This window comes from Somniosus microcephalus, chromosome 6 (genome assembly GCF_052327205.1).
Source record: "Somniosus microcephalus isolate GS21.2 chromosome 6, FLI_Smic_1.0, whole genome shotgun sequence".
Taxonomy (NCBI): domain Eukaryota; kingdom Metazoa; phylum Chordata; class Chondrichthyes; order Squaliformes; family Somniosidae; genus Somniosus; species Somniosus microcephalus.
Genome location: NC_140992.1, coordinates 186,425,503 through 186,451,486, shown reverse-complemented (window position 1 = coordinate 186,451,486; position 25,984 = coordinate 186,425,503). Strand labels below are relative to the sequence as shown.

General features: G+C 49.2%; 1 protein-coding gene across 1 annotated transcript in view; it reads right to left on the bottom strand.

Annotated features, from left to right (window-relative positions):
- Positions 1-154: 154 nt before the first annotated feature.
- Positions 155-25,984, bottom strand: part of tmem208 (transmembrane protein 208) — a 34,050-nt gene continuing 8,220 nt past the window's right edge. Inside the window, exons 2-6 of the mRNA XM_085992026.1 lie at positions 25,407-25,561; positions 22,221-22,280; positions 11,866-12,002; positions 3,649-3,733; positions 155-2,588 (exon numbers count right to left, since the gene is read on the bottom strand). Coding sequence (XP_085848152.1) covers positions 2,451-2,588; positions 3,649-3,733; positions 11,866-12,002; positions 22,221-22,280; positions 25,407-25,561 — 575 coding nt within the window. The 3' untranslated portion in view covers positions 155-2,450. The remainder of the gene's footprint in view (positions 2,589-3,648; positions 3,734-11,865; positions 12,003-22,220; positions 22,281-25,406; positions 25,562-25,984) is intronic.

Genomic DNA, 25,984 nt, shown 5'->3' with positions numbered 1-25,984 from the left:
AGCACAGTCATGTGCCCACTGATCTATCAGGGAAGCTGGCCAGAAGATTTAAAAACACTCGGGACAGCTCTTCCTCCGCAATCTCCACAGGAGTGACCGCACTGTACCAGCAGACCCATCGCCCAAATATTAAAATCTGAGGCAGTCACTAGCATCGTGTAGCATATCACAATATTTATTCAATATCCATTTGATTTTGTGTAAACAATTATTGATTGCTTTGTATATTTTAATAAAACTTTAAATACAATTAATTGTCACTGATGTAATACGGTTAAGGGAGAAGATCGAAGTTCTTCAGCGGTGATCTTTGACCCACGCGGGCCATTGTGCGCTTGCCGCTTGTTCACACCCCTCACCTCCCGCAGGCGATGGGTTAAGACACTAATACGTTGATGGGAAATCATTTGGTCCATGGGGTAATTATTCTGCTGCCACTGTCCTCCCCTGTACACAGTCTCTGCAGTTGTAAAACACTGCAGGCCCCATACAGCTCAATGCACTGCAAGGTGCTTCCCTGGCACGGTGCAGCGGGCATTAGCATTTCGCCGCTGGTCCCGTTTATGCGGAGGAGATATTAAGACTTGACTTGCTGGATAGGAATTCATTCGGGTGAAAGAAAGACTTGCATTTATACAGTGCCTTTCACGATCTCAGGACGTCCCAATGAGCTTAACAGCCACTGAAGTACTTTTCGAAGGTTAGATGGGGTTGTAATGTAGGAAATGCAGCAGCCAATTTACACACAGCAGGCTCCCACAAACAGCAATGAGATAATGACCAGATAATCTGTTTTAGTGATGTTGGTTGAGGTATAAATATTGATCAGGACACCGGGGAGAACTCCCCTGCTCTTCCTCGCATAGTACCATGGGATCTTCTACATCAGAGAGGGCAGACGGTTTAACATCGCAGCCGAAAGACGGCACCTCCGACAGTGCAGCACTCCGTCAGTCCTGCACTGGGGTGTCAGCCTAGATCTTGTGCTCAAGTCTCTGGAGTGGGACTTGAACCCACAACCTTCTTACTCAGAGGAGAGAGTTCAACCAACCGAGCTACGGCTGACAGGGAAAGACAAAGAAGGGAGCACATATTAAAAAAAAGAGAAAAGATCTGAAGACAGACTGTGGGCAGTAGGTACACTGAACATTTCAGCCCTGCTCCATTTCACCAGAATGCTACCAGGGTTAGATTGAGGAGATTACATAAACTAGGCTTATATTCCCTGGAATATAGAAGGTTAAGGAGTGATCTGATTGAGGTTTTTAGGATTTGATAGGGTAGATAGAGAGAAACTTATTCTGCTGGTGGGTGAGTCTAGGACAAGGAGACACAACCTTAAAATTAGAGCCAGGCTATTCAGGAGAGAAGTGTAGAACTTCTTTCCACAAAAAGCAGTAGATACTAGCTCAATTAATAATTTTAAAACTGAGATTGATAGCAAACGCTGCGAGGGCCCCTCCCTCCCCCCCAGGTCAAATGGATTTTTGCCAACTCCTGGCTAGGATGCTCAGTGGTGACATTCCATTGTTTTCTTTGGGAGGGGGATGTGCAGGCACAGGGAGGCACCACAGAACGACAGCCCATCACCGGGTGGCACTGACAAAAGCCTCGGAGATATCAACAAACACCCCGGGTCACAAGAGCACACAGGGGCTTCTCAAACAGCTCAAAGTTCCAGTCAACGAGCTGAAGACTCCGGGTTTGATCCCTGACCTGTACTGAGTAACTGGAGCTCAGCTAGGTTGGCAATGGAAGTGTTCCAACTGGCTACAAAGGCCCCGGGCTCAGCTTCCTGCGCCCGGCTGTTATCCTGCGCTGGAAAGTAGCTGCGTGTGGACAAGGTGCCGCTCTGCCATGATTCTCCCTCCACTGGACGACATTCACTGCCGAGAGTCACATCAGCAATGTCCACTTGGCCGAGGTATTGAAAGGTGACCGATGTCTGAGGAACTATATCCCAGTAGGGGAGATGATGCTTTGAGGAACAGAGGGGGCAGGGGTGGGGGGAAAACAGCCATAGGGGTTAATTTACACAAACTGAAACGTGAGGTAGCGATTCATTGCTGAGCGAGTTTGGTTCACAAATTTTAGCACTACTTGACCTTTGACCCACCCACTAGTTCAGCAACACTCTGCTGTGGGGGGCAGGGAGGGAAGGGGAGGCTTGAAGCTAGAAACGCCCGAGCACAGATCCACCTGGGGTGTGTACACATAAAGGATCTCCCGCAACGGCTCTCTAGCCTCTCAGTAATTGCAACACGGGAACTGTGGGGTGACTGTTGAGAAGCAGCGAGTGTCCCCCCCAGCACAGACAGGACTAACGGGAGGACCACGGTCCGAGGTGCCTGGGGAATCTTGGCGAGGGGGGCGGCGACGGCAAGCTGTCAGCTGAGGGGCTTCCAGCAATCGGTTGGTAAACAAGTGTCCAGGAACAGCTCCTCCTCCTCTTACTGCTGCTTCCTCATCTGTCGTCGCTCCTGCCGTCTCTGTTTCTTTTCAGATATATCCGGATTGGTGGGGGGCTCTGCAGTAAACCAAGGCCCGAGGATATTCACCCACAGCAGGTAAAGAGCCCTCCCTGGTGCCTGAAACACATAAGTCAGTCAGTTAGTGTCAGTCCAGGCAGACGGGTTCAACTGGAACTCTTTATAATACTATATAAATGCAACTTCTTTCTTATATAGCCGGATATGCAATATTTATTCAGGTTTTTTTTTTTACCCTCCCCTCCACTGTACGGTTCCACACATGATGTCAGCTGTGGCTCAGTGGGTAGCACCCTCGCCTGAGTCAGAAGGTTGTGGGTTCAAGTCCTGCTCCAGAGACTTGAGCACATAATCTGGGCTGGCACCCCAGCGCAGTGCTGAGGGACTGCTGCACTGTCAGAGGTGCCATCTTTCGGATGAGACGCTAAACAGGCCCCGTTTGCCCTCAGGTGGATGTAAAAGATCCCATGGCACTATTTGAAGAGCAGGGGAGTTCCCCCCAGTGTGTTGGCCAATATTTATCCCTCAACCAACACCTAAAACAGATTTGACTTTGCATCTAACACTGTGCTTGACCGGGCAAGCACTTGATGGTGACACGTTGTGCGAGAAGTAGACAACTACCATACACAGTGGGAACCCTGGGCGACTACCCCTTCCTAAGACTAGGGTACAGAGACCAATTACACTGCTCCACCGCGGCACTGAATGAGATGGCTTGACTCAACACGGAGCAGTGGTCGAATTGGAGACCTTGTTGGTCGGAGCATCTCACTGGGGGAAGTGAAGCCTCGAGTATTTAGGCACGGACTTCAGTTATAATGAAAAACCCTGCCTGTACACATAGAAACACTAGCTGGTAAGGTATGGAATATGGGATTCATGCACTTCCCACGTTTGCTTTGCAGGCTTTCTGGACAGACAAGCGCAATCCAGCTTGTATAGTGCATGGGCATTGCCTTTAAAGACAAGTGCCTCGCCGCCTGCCTTGGGCAGAGCAAAGGTTGCCATCTACACAACACACGCTTCTGCCCGTGCGTCCCGTTACTTCTCTAGCTGCCCCCACCCCAGTAATTAACATGTAACTAGCAATAGCAATTCCCTCAGCTAAAGATCCCCTCAAGTTGTTGACGAGCTGGTGGATGCAGCAAGCACTTACCAGAAGCCACAAGTACCAGAAGTACATGGATACGCAGCTGAGCACCTGCAGGATGGCAGTGAGTAAGATCACATCCTTCAAATGCCTGGAAGGCAAAGAACAGCAGGTTAGCACCAATGGAGGTGAACTCTACAGAGCACGGTGGCCTAACTTTACAGGTGCAACAACATGCATTTATATAGCACCTTTAACGCAGTAAAACTTCCTAAGGCACTTCACAGGAGCGTTAACAAAATTTGACACCGAGCAACATAAGGAGATATTACGATGGGGTGACCAAAAGCTTGGTCAAAGTAGTAAGTATTAGGAAGCGTCTTAAAAGGAGAGCGGGGTAGAGAGGCGGAGAGGTTTAGGGAAGGAATTCCAGACCTCGGCAGCTGAAGGCACGGCCATCAATGGTGCAGTTATGAAAATCGAGGATGTGCAAGAAGCCAGAATTGGAGGCGTGCAGAGATCTCGGAGAGTTGTAACAGAAACATAGAAGATAGGAGCAGGAGTAGGCCATTCGGCCCCTCGAGGCTGCTCCGCCATTCAAATTCAGTACCCTGTTCCTGCCTTCTCACCATATCCCTTTAGCCTTAAGAAATATATCCAACTCCTTCTTCAATATATTTAACTAGCTAGGGAGCCCGGCGTTGCCGGGGCTGTTTTGGGGCAGGCGGTTTAAATCGAGTGGTAGGCTTTGGGGCGATGTCTGTGTCCGTTTGTGAATCTGGTGCTGGGTAACATTTTAAATCGAGTGGCAGGCTTTAGGGCCCTGTGTGTGTCACTGTCTGTGTACGTTTTGAAAGGTTGAAAAATGAAAGTGAAAGTACTTATGGCTTTGGGGCCCTGTTTGTGTCCCTTTGTGAATCTGGTGCTGGGTAACATTTTAAATCGAGTGGGAGGCTTAGGGCCCTGTCTGTGTGCTTGTATGTCTACCTTTTAGAAGGTTGAAAAATGAAAGTGAAAGTACTTATAAAACGTTTTTGGTAAATCTTATGTTATTTTTAAAAGACATACTAACTTTGAAAGTCCTTTTAGCTGCAAGCTGAAGTCATTTGAGGTGGAAGGTGAACAGAGCTGCTAGTGAAACAATGGCTGGACGCTCCCCGAGATGAAAACGAATAGTCCCGCCCACACACACACCGATTGGCCAACCATCAGGGGACCGTACTGTAGGATTGGTCAATCGTGACGGAACAGGATTGGTGGAACCTTGATGTCAGTCAATCAATGCTAGCAGATAATGAGTTTAATTTTGAAGGTTTTTTGCATAAGGCGCGAACAATTTTCGTCCGACCGAAAAGTAAATACGCTTAAAACCGTCTCTGAAGCGTAAGCTTTCTTTGGAGGTAATGCGCGCGTAGGTACGCCCTGTAACTTTTGAGTGTATACCCGAAACATGCACAGGAAATGATAGACAGATAGACAGAATGACAGAAGTACCGCTTTATATATATAGATAGATAGATGAATTGGCCTCTGCTGCCTTCTTTGGCAGAGAATTCCACAGGTTCACCACTCGCTGGGTGAAGAAATTAAAAAATTTTTTTTTTATTCATTGATGGGTTGCGGGCGTCGCTGGCTAGGCCTGCATTTAGTGCCCATCCCTAATTGCCCTTGAGAAGATGGTGGTGAGCCGCCTTCTTGAACCGCTGCAGTCCATATGGTGTAGGTACACCCACAATGCTGTTAGGAAGGGAGTTCCAGGATTTTGGCCCAGCGACAGTGAAGGAACGGCGATACAGGTCCAAGTCAGGATGGTGTGTGGCTTGGAGGGGAACTTGTAGGTGGTGATGTTCCCATGCGTCTGCTGCCCTTGTCCTTCTAAGTGGTAGAGGTGGCGGGTTTGGAAGGTGCTGTTGAAGGAGCTTTGGGGAGTTGCTGCAGTGCATCTTGTAGATGGTACACACTGCAGCCAGTGCGCCGGTGGTGGAGGGAGTGAATGTTGAAGGTGGTGGATGGAGTGCCAATCAAGCGTGCTGCTTTGTCCTGGATGGTGTCGAGCTTCGAGTGTTGTTGGAGCTGCACTCATCCAGGCAAGTGGAGAGTATTCCATCACACTCCTGACTTGTGCCTTGTAGATGATGGAAATTCCTCCTCATCTCAGTCCTAAATGGCTTACCCCTTATTCTTAGGCTGTGACCCCTGGTTCTGGACTCCCCGACCATCGGGAACATCCTTCCAGCATCTAGTCTGTCTAGTCCTGTTAGAATTTTATAAGTTTTGATGAGATCCCCTCTCATTCTTCTAAACTCCAGTGAGTACAAGCCCAATCGACCCAATCTCTCCTCATACGTCATTCCTGCCATCCCAGGTATCAGCCTAGTGAATCTTCGCTGCACTCCTTCCATGGCAAGAACATCCTTCCTCAGATAAGGTGACCAAAACTGCACACAATACTCCAGATGTGGCCTCACCAAGGCCCTGTACAACTGCAGCAAGACATCCTTGTTCCTGTACTCAAACCCTCTCGCTACGAAGGCCAACTGGAGGTTAACACGGGCAATCAGTGCACTCTCAGACTCAGCTAGCACTTTGGTGCTAAGACCCTAAAGGGAATAAAAAATCTCCCTTATGCTAGCACCCTTTAATACTGTGTGAGCAGGTAGCTTCTCCGGTGTTAATGTCAAACCTGATCCGCAGGCTTTCAATCCGTCGCCTTTCCCTGGGTTGCCTCCCACTGCCTCAGCTATTCACTAGTTCTTTGTTCCTCTAATGTCTTTACTGCTTCTCTCCATTGTCTGAGGTATAAAGATCATCTCAGCCGTCTTAACGACCTCCCGCTTTTTGTTAAGCAGGTTACAGCTCACTCCCATTGATGCGTCCTCCTCGTGTTTATCCCCCCCTCGCTTGGATTCAGGTCGATGTTTACTGCTGCAGCTCACAGTCGAACTGAATGCCCACCGTCACCACAGAAACACACATCAGCAAACAGCGGAGGTTTGGGGAGCTGGGCGGGGGCAGGGAGAAATAGTTCCACCCTGCCGGACTTCATTAATATTCACTGCTACTGCTGCCACTCATTCCTAGGGCCAGTCACTGCTCATTCCTTCATGCCCAGTGTCCTGTCCCATCTCATCTCAATTCTAGCAAATGTCTTCGCTCTTTCTCCGCCTGAAGATGCTGGGCTCCAGTGGCACATAGAAACATAGAAGATAGGAGCAGGAGTAGGCGATTCGGCCCCTCGAGCCTGCTCCACCATTCAATGAGACCATGGCTGATCATCCAAATTCAGTACCCTGTCCCTGCCTTCTCCCCATATCCCTTGATCCCTTTAGCTTTAAGAAATATATCCAACTCCTTCTTGAATATATTTAATGAATTGGCCTCAACTGCCTTCTGTGGTAGAGAATTCCACAGGTTCACCACTCTCTGGGTGAAGAAATTCTTCCTCATCTCTGTCCTAAATGGCTTACCCCTTATCCTTAGACTGTGATCCCTGGTTCTGGACTCCCCGGCCATCGGGATCATCTTTCCTGCATCTAGTCTGTCAAGTCCTGTTAGAATTTTATAAGTTTCAATGAGATCCCCCCTCATTCTTCTGAACTCCAGCGAGTATAAGCCCAATCGACCCAATCTCTCCTCATACGTCATTCCTGCCATCCCAGGAATTAGTCTGGTGAATCTTTGCTGCACTCCCTCCATGGCAAGAACATCCTTCCTCAGATAAGGCGACCAAAACTGCACACAATACTCAAGGTGTGGTCTCACCAAGGCCCTGTACAACTGCAGCAAGACATCCTTGTTCCTGTACTCAAACCCCCTCGCTACGAAGGCCAACATACCATTTGCCTTCTTAACCGCCTGTTGCACCTGCATGCTTACCTTCAGCGACTGGTGCACAAGGACACCCAGGTCTCGTTGCACTTCCCCTTCTCCCAATCTATTGCCGTTCAGATAATAATCTGCCTTCCTGTTTTTGCCACCAAAGTGGATAACCTCACATTTATCCACATTATACAGCAGCTGCCATGCTTCTGCATAATCACCCAACCTGTCCAAATTATACTGGAGTTTCTTGGCATCATCCTCACAGCACACACGCCCACCCAAGTTTGTCTCATCTGCAAACTTGGAGATATTACATCTAGTTCCCTCGCCTAAATCATTTATATATATTGTGAATAGCTGGGGTCCCAGGACTGATCCCTGCGGTACCCCACTAGTCACTGCCTGCCATTCGGAAAATGACCCGTTTATTCCAACTCTTTGCTTCCTGTCTGCCAACCAGTTCTTTATCCAAGTCAGTACCTTGCCCCCAATCCCATGTGCCTTAACTTTACACGCTAATCTCTTATGGGGGACCTTATCGAAAGCCTTCTGAAAGTCCAAATACACCACATCCACTGGTTCGCCCTTATCTATTCTACCAGTTACATCCTCAAAAAATTCCAGTAGATTAGTCAAGCACGATTTACCTTTTGTAAATCCATGTTGACTTTCTTCGATCCTGTCACTGTTTTCCAAGTGCTCTGCTATTACATCTTTTATAATGGACTCTAGCATTTTCCCCACTACCGATGTCAGGCTTACCAGTCTATAATTCCCCGTTTTCTCTCTACCACCTTTTTTTTTTTTTTAATATAAATAGTGGGGTAACATTAGCTACCCTCCAATCCATGGGAACTGTTCCAGAGTCTAGCGAATTTTGGAAGATGACCAGCAATGCATCTACTATTTCTAGGGCCACTTCCTTAAGTACCCTAGGATGTAGATTATCAGGCCCTGGGGATTTATCAGCCTTCAATCCCATCAATTTCCCTAACACCATTTCCCTACAAATACTGATTTCTTTCAGTTCCTCCCTCTCATTAGACCCTATGTTCCCTGACATCTCTGGGAGGATATTTATGTCCTCCTTTGTGAAGACAGAACCAAAGTATGTATTTAATTGGTCATCCATTTCTTTGTTCCCCATTATAAATTCCCCTGATTTTGACTGCCAGGGACCTACGCTTGACTTCACCAATCTTTTTCTCTTCACATATCTATAAAAACTTTTACATTCAGTTTTTATGTTCCCTGCAAGCTTACTCTCATACTCTATTTTCCCCCTCTTAATTAATCCCTTTGTCCTCCTTTGCTGAATCCTAAACTGCTCCCAATCCTCAAGTTTACTGCTTTTTCTGGCCAATTTATATGTCTTCTCCTTGGATCTTATGCTATCCCTAATTTCCCTTGTTAGCCACGGTTGAGTCACCTTTTTGTTTTATTTTTATGCCAAACAGGGATGAACAAATTCTGTAGTTCATCCATGCGATCTTTGAATGTTTGACATTGCCTAACCACCGTCAACCCTTTGAGTAACATTCCCCAATCAATCCTACCCAACTCGTGCCTCATACCATCGTAGTTTCCTTTATTTAAATTCAGGCCCCTAGTCTGAGTCAACTACTTCACTCTCCATCTTAATGAAGAATTCTATCATATGATCGCTCCGACCCAAGGGGCCTTGCACAACAAGATTGCTAATTAATCCTTTCTCATTACATAATACCCAGTCTAAGATGGCCTGATCTCTAGTTGGTTCCTCGACATATTGATCCAGGAAACCATCCCGTATACACTCCAGGAATTCCTCCTCCACAGTATTGTTACTAATTTGGTTAGCCAAATCTATATGTAGATTAAAGTCACCCATGATAACTGCAGTCCTGTCACCTCACCCCTGTGGTAAATTATCAAGCGGACAGTGATCATGAGGTTAACAGAAAATGCTGGAAACACTCAGATGATCAGGCAGCATCGAGGAGAGAGAAACAGAGTCAACGTTTCAGGTCAAATCCTTCATCAGAACTGGAAAAGGTTAGGGAAGAGAGATTTTTAAGCGGAGCAGGGAGGAGGGGAGGAAAGAACAAAGGGAAGGTCTGTGATAGGATGGAAGGCAGGAGAGATTGACTGACAAAAGGGATGATGGTGCAAGGCAAAAGGAGAGGTAATGGGACAAGTTAAGAAACAAAAGATGACTCCAGATGAGGTGTGAATGATGATCGCAGCTACCAAGTGAGGAGAGAGAAAAATATATAAAGAAATACAGAGGCCAATTTATAGTCTGAAATTGTTGAACTCGATGTTAAGTCCAGAAGGCTGTAAAGTGCCTAATAGAAAGATGAGGTGCCGTTCCTCAAGCTTACGTTGAGCTTTAATGGAACAGTGTAGGAGGCCGAGGGCAGAGAGATCAGAGTGGGAGTGGAGCAGAGAATTGAAGTGACAGGTGACCGGCAGCTCAGGGTCCCCCTTACGGACTGAACAGGTGTTCCACAAAGCGGTCACCCAATCTGCGTTCGGTCTCCCCAATGTAGAGGAGACCGCATCGTGAGCAGCGAATACAGTATACTAGATTGCAAAAAGTACAAGCAAATCGCTGTTTCACCTGGAAGGAGTGTTTGGGGCCCTGGACAGTGGGAAGGGAGGAGTTAAAAAGGCAGGTGTTGCATCTCCTGCACTTGCATGGGAAGGTGCCGGGTGAAGGGGCTGGGTGTTGGGGGTGATAGAGGAGTGGTCCAGGGTGCCGCGGAGGGAGTGGTCCCTTCGAAATGCTGAAAGTGGAGGGGAGGGGAAGATGTGTTTGGTGGTGGGATCACGCTGGAGGTGACGGAAATGGCGGAGGATGATACGGTGAATGTGGAGGCTGGTAGGGTGAAAGGTGAGGACAAGGGGAACTCTATCGTGGCTCGGGGAAGGGGTGAGAGCAGAAGTGCGGGACATGGAACGGACACGGTCGAGGGCCATGTCAACCACAATAGAGGGGAATCCTTGGTTGAGGAAAAAGGAAGACATATAGCGCTAGTATGGAAGGTGGCATTATCAGAGCAGTTGCTGCGGAGACAGAGAAACTGGGAGAATGGAATAGAGTCCTTACAGGAAGCGGGGTGGGAGGAAGTGTAGTCCAGGTAGCTGTGGGAGTCAGTGGCCTTATAGTGGATGTTGGTCGATAGCCTATCCCCAGAAATGGAGACAGAGAAGTCAAGGAAGGGAAGGGAAGAGTCGGAGATGGACCATGTGAAGGTGAGGGAAGGGTGGAAATTGGAAGTAAAGTGAATGAAATTACCTAGTTCAGGGCGAGAGCAGGAAACGGCACCAATACAGTCATCAATGTACCGGAAAAAGAGGTGAGGGAGGGGACCTGAGTAGGACTGGAACAAAGAATGTTCCACATATCCCATGAAAAGGCAGGCATAGCTAGGACCCATGTGGGTTCCCATAGCAACACCTTTAATTTGGAGGAAGTGAGTGGAGTCAAAGGAAAAGTTGTTCAATGTGAGAACAAGTTCAGCCAGGTGGAAGAGGGTGGTGGTGGTGGATGGGGTTAGTTGGGCTTCTGTTCAAGGAAGAAGCGGAACGCTCTCAGGCCGTCCTGGAGGGGGATGGAGGTGTAGAGGGATTGGACGTCCATAGTGAAAAGGAGATGGTGGGGGGATGGAGGTTTTTCTACATCTCCAACCCCCGCCAGTACTCTGTTTGTCTCTCCACGATGCTGCCTGATCTGCTGAGTGTTTCCAGCACTTCGTTGCTTTTTCAGATTTCCAGCATCCGCAGTATTTTGCTAATGTATTAGTGGTCATGGGGTGGTAACCCTGGCTGATTATCCACTATCGCCCTCTCCCCACAACCCAGGAGCACTGAGGTTCGAGATCAGTTAGTTCACACAGAATAGGGACCAAGCATGAGACCTCCCTGCTTTACAAGAGTCTGTTTACTACCAACTAATTGAGGGAAGCTCAAACACCCATTTTCCTCTCATTTGTGCTGGGATTTTGTTGTCACAAGAGCAAATTAGGATAAAAACAGAAAATGCTGGAAACACTCAGCAGGTCAGGCAGCATCTGTGGAGAGAGGAACAGAGTTAATGTTTCAGGCCGATGACCTTTCATCAGAACTGGAAGATGTTAGAGATGAACAGCAAATACAGTGCCTGGTAAAGAACACAAGGGGAGGTCTGTGATAGGGTGGAGGGCAGGAGAGATTAAATGACAACAGGGATGATGATGCAAGGGAAAAAGAGGGTGGTAATGGGACAAGTAAAGAAATAAAGAAGCAAATTAGTATATAAACAGAAAATTCTGGAAATGACTATGTTCTGTTTACACGAACCGAAGTAACTGCATTGTTTCAGCTTGAGCTAAATCCACCGTACAATCAGAGGAACACCCACCGGAGACTCAAGACACCGCACAGGCTATTCCCTACACATGGTCTAAGTCCGATAGCTGCAGCACTGTGGACACTCACTCTGCCATACCCTGCTCCATGTTCAGGTCGATGCCTCCGTCGAGTAGGGCCTGGTCCGGGGAGAACACCGGCAGTGCCATTCCCTGCATCCATCTGTAGCTGAAGCTGTACACGACCAGGGCAAAGGCCAGCAATCCCTGTGGCAGAAAGAGAAAGGGCTTCATTAAAAGGGAGACAGCAGTACAGGCCCAGTTTTGACAGTCAGCAGCAGAGCCACACAGAGCATCCACCCCTTAGCTAGGCTCAGTTCGTGGACCTCAGCAATAAGTGCGTTACAATTGACCTCAGTACCGCAGGTTCGGCGAGGGAAGAAGAATATCAGCCAGCTGCAGCTGGAAAGGGAGCCTGGGATGGACCGTGGGTAAGAACCGGATCAAACGGGGTGTGTGTCACATTCTCCCCACCCTCATTGAACAATCTGCAGGAGCTCACTGTCCGCGATCACATATGTGGAGAACAGCCACTCAGGTGGGGGCACTTCCTCAACCTCTTCAGGTGAGACCAACAGCTCCTAACTCCACCGACACTTCCCCCTCCCCCCCAAGCCGCTGACTCTTGCTGGGGTATGAGCTTCACCCACCTTCCAGTGCTAGTTGCCCAAGGGTCCATTCTTCATGTGCAAACCTAGGCGGTGAGCTTCAGCAGGCTATTTGACCAACAGGGGGGGGGGGGGAAAAAGAGGACAGGGGAGCTCACTGCCAAGCCCCGTTCTGTCCACAGTAACAGGATGACTTAAGCAGGGGGGATTGGTGGGTGGTGATAAAGAATCGACTCTGGGATGTTCCACTCTGCGTGGTTCAGTTACACACGGCCCTTAACCAACTCAGCTCCAGAGAAAAGTGAGGCTGTCCCTTTGGAACATGTGATGCTCCACCATGAACATCTGCTGGGGAAACTTGGTGTTGTGTGACAGGAGCTCTTCTCCCTCTTCAAATAAAACAGGTTCAGCTCCTAGAGTCTCACCCAAATAAACTGTGACCTCCAGGCACTGCAGACTTTATTTTCTGCTGCCTGATCAAAGTTAGAGAACTGCGATTTCCCTCACTGAAATTAGTCTCTGTGCATTGGCTTTTGCTGGAGGTTTGATCGCAGATTGGGAGACCCATGGATAAAGGTGAGGCCCGTTACAAAAGCACGGGAGGGGAGGGGGCCATCACATTACAGGACACTGGGGAGGGGAAGGGGCTGTCACATGACAGGACATAAGAACATAAATAGGAGTAGGCCATAGGGTCCCTCGGGCCTGCTCCGCCATTCAATAAGATCATGGCTGGTCTACTAACTCATCTCCACTTTCCTGCACTATTCCCATATCCCTTGATTCCCTTAATATCCAAAAATCTATCAATCTCCGTCTTAAACATACTCAACGACTGAGCCTCCACAGCCCTCTGAGGTAGAGAATTCCAAAGATTCATCACCCTCTGAGTGAAGAAATTTCTGATCTCAGTCCTAAATGGCCGACCCCTTATTCTGAGACTGTGACCCCTGGTTCTAGAGGCCCCAGCCGGGGGAAACAGCCTCCCAGCATCTACTCTGTCAAGCCCTGTAAGAATTTTGTATGTTTCAATGAGATCATCTCATTCTTCTAAACTCCAGAGAATATAGGCCGAGTCTACTCAATCTCTCCTCATAGGACAATCCCGCCATCCCAGGAATCAGTCTGGTGAACCTTCGTTGCGCTCTCTGTATGGCAAGTATATTCTTCCTTAGGTAACGAGACTAAAACTGTACACAGTACTCCAGGTGTGGTCTCGCCAGAGCCCTATATAATTGCAGTAAGACGTCTTTACTCTTATACTCAAATCCTCTTGTAATAAAGGCCAACAAATCATTTGCTTGCCTAATTTCTTGCTGTACCTGCATGTTAACTTTGTGATTCATGTACAAGGACACCCAAGTCCCTCTGAACATCAACATTTCCTAATCACACCATTTAAAAAACTCTGCTTTTCTATTGTTCCTACGAAAGTGGATAACTCCACATTTCTCCACATTATATTCCATTTGCCATGTTCTTGCCCACTCACTTAGCCTGCCTATATCCCCTTGAAGCCCCTTTGCATCCTCCTCACAACTTAAATTTCCCATCTAGCTTTGTATCATCAGCAAACTTGAATATATTACATTTGGTCCCCTCATCCAAATCATCGATATAGATTGCGAATAGCTGAGGCCCAAGCACTGATCCTTGCGGCACCCCACTAGTTACAATCTGCCAACCCGAAAATGACCTGTTTATTCCCACTCTCTGTTTTCTGTCCGTTAACCAATCCTCAATCCATGCTAGTATATTACCCCCAATCCCATGAGCCCTAATTTTGTTTAATAACCTTTTGTGTGGCACCTTATCAAATGCCTTCTGAAAATCTAAATACACCACATCCACTGGTTCCCCCTCATCTATTCTGCTAGTTACCTTAAAAAACTAACATTCGTCAAACACAATTTCCCTTTCATAAATCTGTGTTGACTCTGCCCAATCTTATTACTTTCTAAGTGCGCTGTTACCACATTCTTAATAATAGATTCTAGCATTTTCCCTACTACTGATGTCAGGCTAACTGGTCTGTAGTTCCCCATTTTCTCTCTCCCTCCTTTCTTACATAGTGGGGTTACATTTGCTACCTTCCAATCCGCAGGAACCATTCTAGGATCTATGGAATTTTGGAAGACGAGTCAGTCATAACGGCACAGAAGGAGGCCATTCTGCCCATCGAGTGTGCCGGCTCTCTGTAGAGCAATCCACTCAGTCCCATTCCCCCGCTCTATCCCCGTAGCCCTGCATGTTTATTTCCCTCAAGTGCCTATCCAGTCTCCCCTTGAAAACATTGATCGTCTCCGCTTCCACCACTTCCGTCGACAGCGAGTTCCAGGTCCTCACCACTCGCTGCGTAAAAAAGTTTTCCCTCACATCCCCCCCTGTATCTCTTGGCAAAAACCTTAAATCTGTGTCCCCTAGTCCTTGTACCATCAACTAGTGGGAACAGCCTTTCCCCGTCTAGCCTATCCAAACCCATCATAATCTTGTACACCTCGATCAAATCACCCCACAACCTCCTTTGCTCAAATGAAAACAAATCCAGCTTCTCCAACCTGTCCTTGTAGCCAAGATCCCCCATCCCCAGAACCATTCTGGTAAATCTCCTCTGCATCCTCTCAAAGGCCTTCACATCCTTCCTAAAAAGTGTGACCACCAGAACTGGAAGCAATACTCCAGTTGTGGCCTAACCAGCACTTTTTAAAGGTTCAGCATAACTTCTCTACTTTTGTGCTCAGTATCTCTATTTATGAAGCCCAAGATCCCATATGCTTTGCTAACCACACTCTCAATATGTCCTGCCACCTTCAGGGACCTATGCACATTAACCCCCAGGTTCCTCTGTCCCTGCACACCCTTTAAAACTGTGCCATTAAGTGTATCTTGCCTCTCCCTGTTCCTTCTGCCAAAATGCATCACCTCACACTTCTGTGTTAAATGCTATCTGCCACTTGTCTGCCCATTCTGCTAGCCTTTCTATGTCCTGTTGCAATCGATTGGCATCATCACTATTTGCCACACCCCCAAGTTTGGCATCATCGGCAAATTTAGAAATCTATTCTGTATTCCAATATCCAGGTCGTATATATATATATATATATATATAAAAAAGCAGTGGCCCCAGCACTGACCCTTGGGGACCACTGTACCATTCTCCAGTCTGAAAAACAGCCATTTACCACAACTCGCTGTTTTCTGTCCTTAAGCCAATTCCTTATCCAAGCTGCCACTGACCACCTATTCCATGAGCCTCAATTTTGTTAACCAGCTTTCTGTGATACTTTGTCAAACGCCTTCCAAAAATCCATGTAGACAACATCCATTGCATTCCCTTCATCAATCCTCTCCTCCCTGTTACTTCATCAAAAAATTTAATTAGTCAAACACGATCTGCCTTTTACAAATCTGTGTTGGCTCTCCTTAATTAGCTTAAACCTCTCCAAGTGCCCGTTAACTTTTTCCTTCATTATTGTTTCTAAAACTTTACCCACCACTGATGTTAAACTGACTATAGTTACTAGGATTGTCCTTACACCCTTTCTTGAACAATGGTGTCACATTTGCCACTTTCCAATCCTCAGGCACTTCCCCCAGATCTGGGGAGGATTGGAAAATTATGGCAAGCCCTTCCCGCTATCTCCTCCCCCAAATCCCTTAGCAACCTGGGATGCAAGCCACCTGGACCAGGTGACTTATCCACTCTAAGCATACCCAGCCTTTCTAGTACATCCTATCTATCAATTTTCACCCCTTCCATTGCTTCTACCTTTTCCACTTCTAATATTGTCAGCATCCACCTCCTTAGTAAACACCGATACAAAGTACTGAGTATTCTAGGCTTGCCCTGCGACTCTAAGCATATATCACCACCTTTGTCCCCAATAGGCCCCACCCCAACTCTTACAACCCGCTTACTGTTTACATGCCGGTAGAAGATTTTTGGGTTCCCTTTTATGTTAACCGCCATTCTACTCTCATTCTCTCTTTGCCAATCTTATTTTCATCTTCACTTCCCCTCTCAACTTATTGTATTTGGTCTGGTTCTCCCTTGAAGACTTCACCTGACATGCATCATACACTTTTTTTTGTTTCATCATCTTTTCTATCCCCCTTGTCATCCAAGGAGCCCTTGCTTTGGTTCCCTTACCCTTCCCTCTTGTTGGAATGTACTTAACCTGTACTTGGAACATCTTCTCCTTAAAGATCACCCATTGTTCCGTTAGTTTTTCCTGTCAGTCTTTGGTTCCATTTTACCCTGGCTAGATCCTTTTGCATCCCATTGAAGTTAGCCCTATTCCAGTTTAGAAGTTCCACTCTAGATTGTTCTTTGCTCCTCTCCATTGCTAATCTAAATCTTATGATACGATGATCACTCATACCCAAGTGTTCTCCCACAGACACTTGGTCAACCTGGCCCACCTCATTCCCCAGCACCAGAAATGTCATGTTCCTAGTTGGGCCAAGAAATTCCTGAACACATTTCAGAAATTCCTCCCCCTCCTTTCCCTTTACCCTATTATCCCAATCGATATTTTGATAATTAAAAGTCCCCCAATATCACCACTCTATAGCTCTTGCATATCTCTGCGATTTCCCTGCAGATTTGCTCCTCTACCTCCCTCTCACTATTTGGAGGCCTGTAGAATACCCCAAATAGTGTGATCATACCCTTTTTGCTCCTCAACTCTAACCAAATGGATTCTGTCCTTGTCCCCTCAAGAACATCCTCCCTTTCCAACACTACAATGTCTTCCTTCATCAGCACTGCCACCCCACCTCCCTTTTTTCCTTTCTTATCTTTTCTGAACATCTTGTACCCTTGAATATTAAGTGCCCAGTCCTCACCATTTTTAAGCCACGTTTCCGTTAATGTCACATCATATTGCCACACGGCTAATTGTGCTTGTAGCTCACCTACCTTGTTCACCACACTTTGTGCGTTTAGAATTTTTCATAGTCTTTCCTAGTCTGCTCCCATCTAATATGGTACTATTTCCACCTCTAGTACTACTTTCTTCTCTAGTACTATCCAACACACTCTCTCTTTTGCACCTTATTCCTCTTTTCTACTCCTATATGCTGGTGCCCATCCCCCTGCCAATATTCAGGAAAGATAGGCAAAAAGGAAAGGGAAGTGGGGTAGCATTGCTGGTTAAAGAAGGGATTAAAACAATTGTAAGGAAGGATATTAGCTCTGATGATGTGGAATCTGTATGGGTAGAACTGAGAAATAACAAGGGGCAGAAAACATCAGTGGGAGTGGTATATAGACCTCCAAACAGTAATGCGGAGGTTGGGGATGGCATTAAAAGGGAAATTAGAGAAGCGTGCAATAAGGGCACAGCAGTCATCATGGGTGACTTTAATCTACATATAGATTGGGCTAACCAAATTAGTAACAATACTGTGGAGGAGGAATTCCTGGAGTGTTTACAGGATGGTTTCCTGGACCAATATGTCGAGGAACTAACCAGAGATCAGACCATCTTAGACTGGGTATTATGTAACGAGAAAGGATTAATTAGCAATCTTGTTCTACGAGGCCCCAAGGGTCGGAGCAATCATAATATGATCGAATTCTTCATTAAGATGGAGAATGAAGTAGTGGACTCAGAGACTAGGGTCCTGAATTTAAATAAAGGAAACTACGATGGTCTAAGGCGCGAGTTGGGTAGGATTGATCGGGGAATGTCACTCAAAGGGTTGACGGTGGATAGGCAATGGCAAACATTCAAAGACCGCACGGATGAACTACAGAATTTGTTCATCCCAGTTTGGCATAAAAATAAAACAAAAAGGCGACTCAACCGTGGCTAACAAGGGAAATTAGGGATAGCATAAGATCCAAGGAGAGAACATATAAATTGGCCAGAAAAAGCAGTAAACCTGAGGATTGGGAGCAGTTTAGGATTCAAAGGAGGACCAAGGGATTAATTAAGAAAGGGAAAATAGAATATATGAGTGTAAGCTTGCAGGGAACATAAAAACTGACTAAGCTTTTATAGATATGTGAAGAGAAAAAGATTGGTGAAGTCAAGCGTAGGTCCTTTGCAGTCAGAATCAGGGGAATTTATAATAGGGAACAAAGAAAAGGAGGGCCAATTAAATACATACTTTGGTTCTGTCTTCACAAAGGAGGACACAAATAACCTCCCAGAGATGTCGGGGAACATAGGGTCTGATGAAAGGGAGGAACTGAAAGAAATCAGTATTTGTAGGGAAATGGTGTTAGGGAAATTGACGGGATTGAAAGCCGATAAATCCCCAGGGCCTGATAATCTACATCCTAGGGTACTTAAGGAAGTGGCCCTAGAAATAGTAGATGCATTGCTGGTCATCTTCCAAAATTTGCTAGACTCTGGAACAGTTCCCATGGATTGGAGGGTAGCTAATGTTACCCCACTATTCAAAAAAGGTGGGAGAGAGAAAATGGGGAATTACATCGGTAGTGGGGAAAATGCTAGAGTCCATTATAAAAGATGTAATAGCAGAGCACTTGGAAAGCAGTGACAGGATCGGACAAAGTCAACATGGATTTACAAAAGGTAAATCGTACTTGACTAATTTTTGAGGATGTAACTGGTAAAATAGATGAGGGAGAACCAGTGGATGTGGTGTATTTGGACTTTCAGAAGACTTTCGAGAAGGTCCCGCATAAGAGATTAGCGTGTAAAGTTAAGGCACATGGGATTGGGGGCAAGGTATTGACTTGGATAGAGAACTGGTTGGCAGACAGAAAGCAAAGAGTTGGAATAAACGGGTCTTTTTCCCGAGTGGCAGGCAGTGACTAGTGGGGTACCGCAGGGATCGGTCCTTGGACCCCAGCTATTCACAATATATATTAATGATCTAGACAAGGGAACTAGATGTAACATCTCCAAATTTGCAGATGACACAAAGCTGGGTGGGCGTGTGTGCTGTGAGGAGGATGCCGAGAAACTACAGGATGATTTGGACAGGTTGGGTGATTGGGCAGAAGCATGGCAGATGCAATATAATGTGGATAAATGTGAGGTTATCCACTTTGGTGGCAAAAACAGGAAGGCAGGTTATTATCTGAATGGCAATAGATTGGGAGATGGGGAAGTGCAACGAGACCTGGGTGTCCTTGTGCACCAGTCGCTGAAGCTAAGCATGCAGGTGCAGCAGGCGGCAAATGGTATGTTGGCCTTCGTAGCAAGAGGGTTTGAGTACAGGAACAAGGATGTTTTGCTGCAGTTGTACAGGGCCTTGGTGAGACCACATCTTGAGTATGGTGTGCAGTTTTGGCCGCCTTATCTGAGGAAGGATGTTCTTGCTATGGAAGGAGTTCAGCAAAGATTCAGCAGGCTGATACCTGGGATGGCAGGAATGACGTATGAGGGGAGACTGGGTCGATTGGGCTTGTACTCGCTGGAGTTTAGGAGAGGGGATCTCATTGAAACTTATAAAATTCTGACAAGACTGGACAGATTAGATGCAGGAAGGATGTTCCCGATGGTCGGGGAGTCCAGAACCAGGGGTCACAGTCTAAGGGGAAGGCCATTTAGAACAGAAATGAGGAGGAATTTCTTCACCAAGAGAGTGGTGAACCTGTGGAATTCTCTACCATAGAAGGCAGTAGAGGCCAATACATTAAATATATTTCTTAAGGCTAAAGGGATCAAGGGGTATGGGGAGAAAGCAGGGACCAGGTACTGAATTTGGATGATCAGCCATGATCGCATTGAATGGCGGAGCAGGCTCGAGGGGCCGAATGGCCTACTCCTGCTCCTATCTTCTATGCCAAGCTAGTTTAAACCCTCCAACAGCACCAGCAAACCTCCCCGCGAGGGGGGTGGCGGGGACTAGGGGAGGAGAGAGAGAGAGAGAGAGAGAGAGAGAGAGAGAGAGAGAGAGAGAGAGAGAGAGAGAGAAAAAAGGAAGGGAGGGAGGGAGAGAGAGAGAGAGAGAGAGAGAGAGAGAGAGAGAGAGAGATCTACGGGAAATTTTCATCTGGCTGTGAATGAACTGAAAGAGAAAGCAAGAAGGCCTTTCTATGCCATTAAAAAATCAATCCAAATAGAAATCCCAATTAGTATTTGGCTCAAAATTTTCAAATCAGTAATTGAACCAATTGCACTCTATGGCAGTGAGGTGCGGGGACCGCTAACACAAGAATTTGCAAAATGGGACAAACATCCAACTGAGATCCTACATGCAGAATTCTGTAAAAGTATCCTCCGGACTCAAAGGAAAACCGTAAATAATGCATGCAGGGCAGAACTAGGCCAATATCCATTAATAATCACTATCCAAAAAAGAGCCACCAAATTTTGGAAACACCTAGAAATGAGCAACCCCCAATGCTATCATTACGAAGCCCTGAAATGCCAAGAGGACCATAAAGAAGAATACCCTCAGTCAACTAGTCCTGGGACTCAGTGAAGTAACTACTAACAATAACCAGCCCCAGGACAGTGACAGCGTAACACAAAGAATTCGACCCAACACAATCGTCGCTAAGCAAAAGGAAAAATATGTCATACTGGGCAGAAACAACAAAAACCCAAAGCAAACTCAAATGCTACTTGGCCCTAAACAGACAATACAACATGGCTGATTACCTGACCAGGGTAAAGGATAGCAAACTGAGAAAAACCGTGACAATGTACAGACTTAGTGAACATAGCCTGGCAATCGAAAAAGGTAGACACAGGCAGACCCGGCTACCAAGAGAGGACAGGATATGCTCTCACTGCAGTCAGGGAGTGGTGGAGACAGAGATGCACTTCCTCACAGCTTGTAGAAAATATCAGGGCATAAGGGAGAATTTCTACCCAAAATTCACAAAAATATGCCCGGAATTCAGAAATTTGAATGACGACCAAAAACTCCCATACCTACTAGGGGAAGAGAAATTGTGTAACCTTAGCGGCACACTACGTTACAGCTTGCCATAAACAGAGGGACAACCACTAAATATAAAAGAGTATATACAAATTATATATGAATGTATATTTATACACTCAGGGATATATCTGTTTGTACACTATGGATAGATCTGTATTTTTGTGTACAACCATGAATGTTTTTCGATGCTTTGGCAACATAAGATGTACCTTGTCATGCCAATAAAGCGATTTGAATTGAATTGAATGGAGAGAGAGGGGGAGAGGGGGAGAGAGAATGGGCTGTCACAATAGACACTGGCAGTGCAGGTACACAGCACCTGTCATCAGCTGCACCCTACCAGAACCAAACGGATAGTGCAGCAACAGCTATGGGGCAACGGTGAACTATAATCGAGCCATACAAATTCCAGGCTGTATTGATGGCCTGTGCTCAGTTAACTGATCATGGCTGGGGCTGCAGTTGGCCTCAGTTCCAGTATTCCCGCTCCTGATCACCATCCAGTGACCTCTGTTGGAAAGGACACATGTATGGGTATCAGTTGAGGACGTAACTGGGTTCCACTGTGATCCACAGTGCAGGCGAACAGCCCTCCACAATTCACACTCATCCCAGAACGGACACCGGGTGAGGCACCAGAAGTTGCTGGTATCTGTGGAATTGTACCCCAGCACCAGTCAGAACCGTTAGAATAAAGAGGCCAGATACCTAGGGAGAACAGTTAATAATGAAGGGCTGTAGAGGCTGACCTCTGAACACCACTCACATCTAACTGGACTCAGCACCACTGGGCTATGAAGCAGAGAACTAAAACAGGCCAGACTTGCAAGCTCGTGACCTCTGCTGGAACGTGTGCATGTGTAATCAGGTGAGGACACCATCAGGCTCATCTGATTAAAAAAGGGAACAAACAGAAGGCGCCAAGCAAATTCTCCAGACTTACCCAGGTCCAGAACGTGACTGAACTGTAGAAGAGGAAGAGGTTCACTGCCCCATAGATAGCCTGTGGAACAGACAATGCTGCCATTAGCAAGAGGGCAACAAACGCACACAGGTCATCCTGTCTCCTGCTCCAGTGCAGCGAGGCTAACGGAGCAAATTCATACACACCTCACTGCAGTGGAGCAGGAGATAGTAAAGGGGAGCAAATCCACACACACAGGCACCTCACTGCACTGCTGCCATCCCTACCCTCTCTCATACCTGCTTGAAATGAAGCTACTGCGAGACAGCAAGATAGTACAGGTCCAGAGGGTCAGACTGCTGGGATGGAGCAGGACAGTACAGGTTGGAGTGCGGAGACTGTCCCCAGGGATCAATGAAATCATCACCTGTCAAAGAGACAGTGTGGAAATTTACGAAGGGAACGATAAATTAGATTATCCATGGAGGAAGGGGAGGGTCAAGCGACAGTGGAAAGAGGGACATTCAGCAGGCAAACTTCACCAAATGGAAAAGGGAAAAGCACATGCTAAAAATTCAACCCAGACCACCCGAAGACAACTGCTGTCAGCTCTGGCAGAAGCAGGAGCCAGCCCCCCCAGCCCATGCCCCTGTCCGTGCCCCATCCCCCAGCAATCCCCAGTCTGTGTCCCGACCGCACCCCCCCCCCCCCCCGGCTCGAGCGCCAGTCCATGCCCCGTTCCGTGTCCCTGTCCCCCGACTCATGCACAGTCCCCACAGCAGGTCCCCGGTCTGTGCAGTGGACCCCCGGGAGGTCTCCAGTGTGTGCCACTGGCCCCCGGCAGGTCTCCGGCCGTGCACCAATCCCCAGGAGATCCCTGGTCTGTGTCCCACCCCCCCGGCGATCCCCGGTCTGTGCCCAGTCACCCCGGCTCGTGCACCGGGTGATCCCCGGTCTGTGCCCCGTTCCCCCAGCTCGTGCACCCGGCAATCCCCGGTTTGTGGCCAGTCACCCCGGCTCGTGCACCAGGCGATCCCCAGTCCGTGCCCCATCCCCCCCGGCTCGTGCACCGGGCGATCCCTGGTCTATGCCCAGTCACCCCGGCTCGTGCACCGGGCGATCCCCGGTCTGCGGCTCGTGCACCCGGCGATCCCCAGTCTGTGGCCAGTCACCCCGGCTCGTGCACCAGGCGATCCCGTCTGTGCCCCATCCCCCCGGCTCATGCACCCAGCGATCCCCGGTCTGTGCCCCGTCCCCCCGGCTCTACCCGGTCTGTGCCCCATCCCCCTGGCTCGTGCACCCAGCGATCCCCGGTCTGTGCCCCGTCCCCCCGGCTCGTGCACCCGGCGATCCCCGGTCTGTGCCCAGTCACCCCGGCTCGCCCCCCCGGCGATCCCCGGTCTATGCCCAGTCACCCCGGCTCATGCACCAGGCGATCCCCGGTCTGTGCCCTGTCCCCCCGGCTCGTGCACCCGGCGATCCCCGGTCTGTGTCCCATTCGCCCGGCCTGTGCCTCGTCCCCCCCGGCTCGTGCACCCGGCGATCCCCGGTCTGTGCCCAGAGCCCCTGGCACTTCCCCCGGCAATCCCCGGTCTGTGCCCAGTCACCCTGGCACTTCCCCCGGCAATCCCCAGTCTGTGCCCAGTCACCCTGGCACTTCCCCCGGCGATCCCCAGTCTGTGTCCCGTCCCCCCGGCGATCCCCGGTCTGTGCCGTCACCCCGGCTCGTGCACCAGGTGATCCCCGGTCTGTGCCCAGTCACCCCGGCTCGTGCACCAGGCGATCCCCGGTCTGTGCCCAGTCACCCCGGCTCATGCACCAGGCGATCCCCGGTCTGTGCCCAGTCACCCCGGCTCGTGCACCAGGCGATCCCCGGTCTGTGCCCAGTCACCCCGGCTCGTGCACCAGGCGATCCCCGGTCTGTGCCCAGTCACCCCGGCTCATACACCAGGCGATCCCCGGTCTGTGCCCAGTCACCCCGGCTCGTGCACCAGGCGATCCCCGGTCTGTGTCCCATCCCCCCCGGCCTGTGCCTTGTCCCCCCCGGCTCGTGCACCCGGCGATCCCCCGGTCTGTGCCCAGTCACCCTGGCACTTCCCCCGGCGATCCCCAGTCTGTGCCCGATCCCCAGTCTGTGTCCTGTCCCCCCGGCTCTCCCCGGTCTGTGCCCAGTCACCCCGGCTCATGCACCAGGCGATCCCCGGTCTGTGCCCAGTCACCCCGGCTCGTGCACCAGGCGATCCCCGGTCTGTGCCCAGTCACCCCGGCTCGTGCACCAGGCGATCCCCGGTCTGTGCCCAGTCACCCCGGCTCGTGCACCAGGCGATCCCCGGTCTGTGCCCAGTCACCCCGGCTCATGCACCAGGCGATCCCCGGTCTGTGCCCAGTCACCCCGGCTCATGCACCAGGCGATCCCCGGTCTGTGTCCCGTCCCCCCGGCTCTCCCCGGTCTATGCCCTGTCCCCCCCGGCTCGTGCACCCGGCGATCCCCGGTCTGTGCCCAGTCACCCCGGCTCATGCACCAGGCGATCCCCGGTCTGTGCCCAGTCACCCCCGGCTCGTGCACCAGGCGATCCCCGGTCTGTGCCCAGTCACCCCGGCTCATGCACCAGGCGATCCCCGGTCTGTGCCCAGTCACCCCGGCTCATGCACCAGGCGATCCCCGGTCTGTGCCCAGTCACCCCGGCTCATGCACCAGGCGATCCCCGGTCTGTGTCCCGTCCCCCCGGCTCTCCCCGGTCTATGCCCTGTCCCCCCGGCTCGTGCACCCGGTAATCCCCGGTCTGTGCCCAGTCACCCCGGCTCGTGCACCAAGCGATCCCCGGTCTGTGCCCAGTCACCCCGGCTCATGCACCAGGCAATCCCCGGTCTGTGCCCAGTCACCCCGGCTCATGCACCAGGCGATCCCCGGTCTGTGTCCCGTCCCCACGGCTCTCCCCGGTCTATGCCCTGTCCCCCCGGCTCGTGCACCCGGCGATCCCCGGTCTGTGCCCAGTGCCCCTGGCACTTCCCCCGGCCTGTGCCCAGTGCCCCTGGCACTTCCCCCGGCAATCCCCGGTCTGTGCCCAGTCACCCTGCCGATCCCCGGTCTGTGCCCTGTGCCCCTGGCTCGTGCACAGGTCAACTGGTTTGCAGAAAGATTGTAATCTGCCGGTTGCATGACTTTGTTAAGGTACGAGTCCCTCGGCCCCCTCGCACGTGGATATACACAAGCCGTTAACTTACATTAGCTCCCAGAATAATCCTCAAGTAGAATGTCAGTGTCTCCTTGTTCTCTTCAAAAATCTGCTTCTTCCCTTTCGTTCCAACCTTACCTCCTTTCGGCTGCTCAAACAAGAAAGAAAATAATATCAGCGACTCGTAGAGATGGGACTGTGACTCTGCATTTTAAACAGTATCGGGCATCGCGATTCTTCACCTCGGAAACAAAAAATTCTCAACAGAGATACAAACAGAAAATGCTGGAAATACTCAGCAGGTCAGGCAGCATCTGTGGAAAGAGAGAGTGTTAACGTTTCAGGTTGGTGACTCAGGAATTAATCGAGGTTATTTTGCTCTTAAGTAATTTGTCTCCAATTTTCCTCCCCCTACCACAGTCACGAGAGAGTGCAGAGAATCACAAGACTAATTCCGGTTCTCCATCAGCCGCCCCTGCTCCAATGAAGCTCAACACAAGCTTCAGGGACAGACAGTATCTTTCAGCTGGACACTGATCTAAACACTGATTGATCACGTCAGACCTCAGCAGGAAGGACTGTGGGTGTCGTGACGCTGGGAGCGGCCACAGCTTGCCAAGTTCGTCT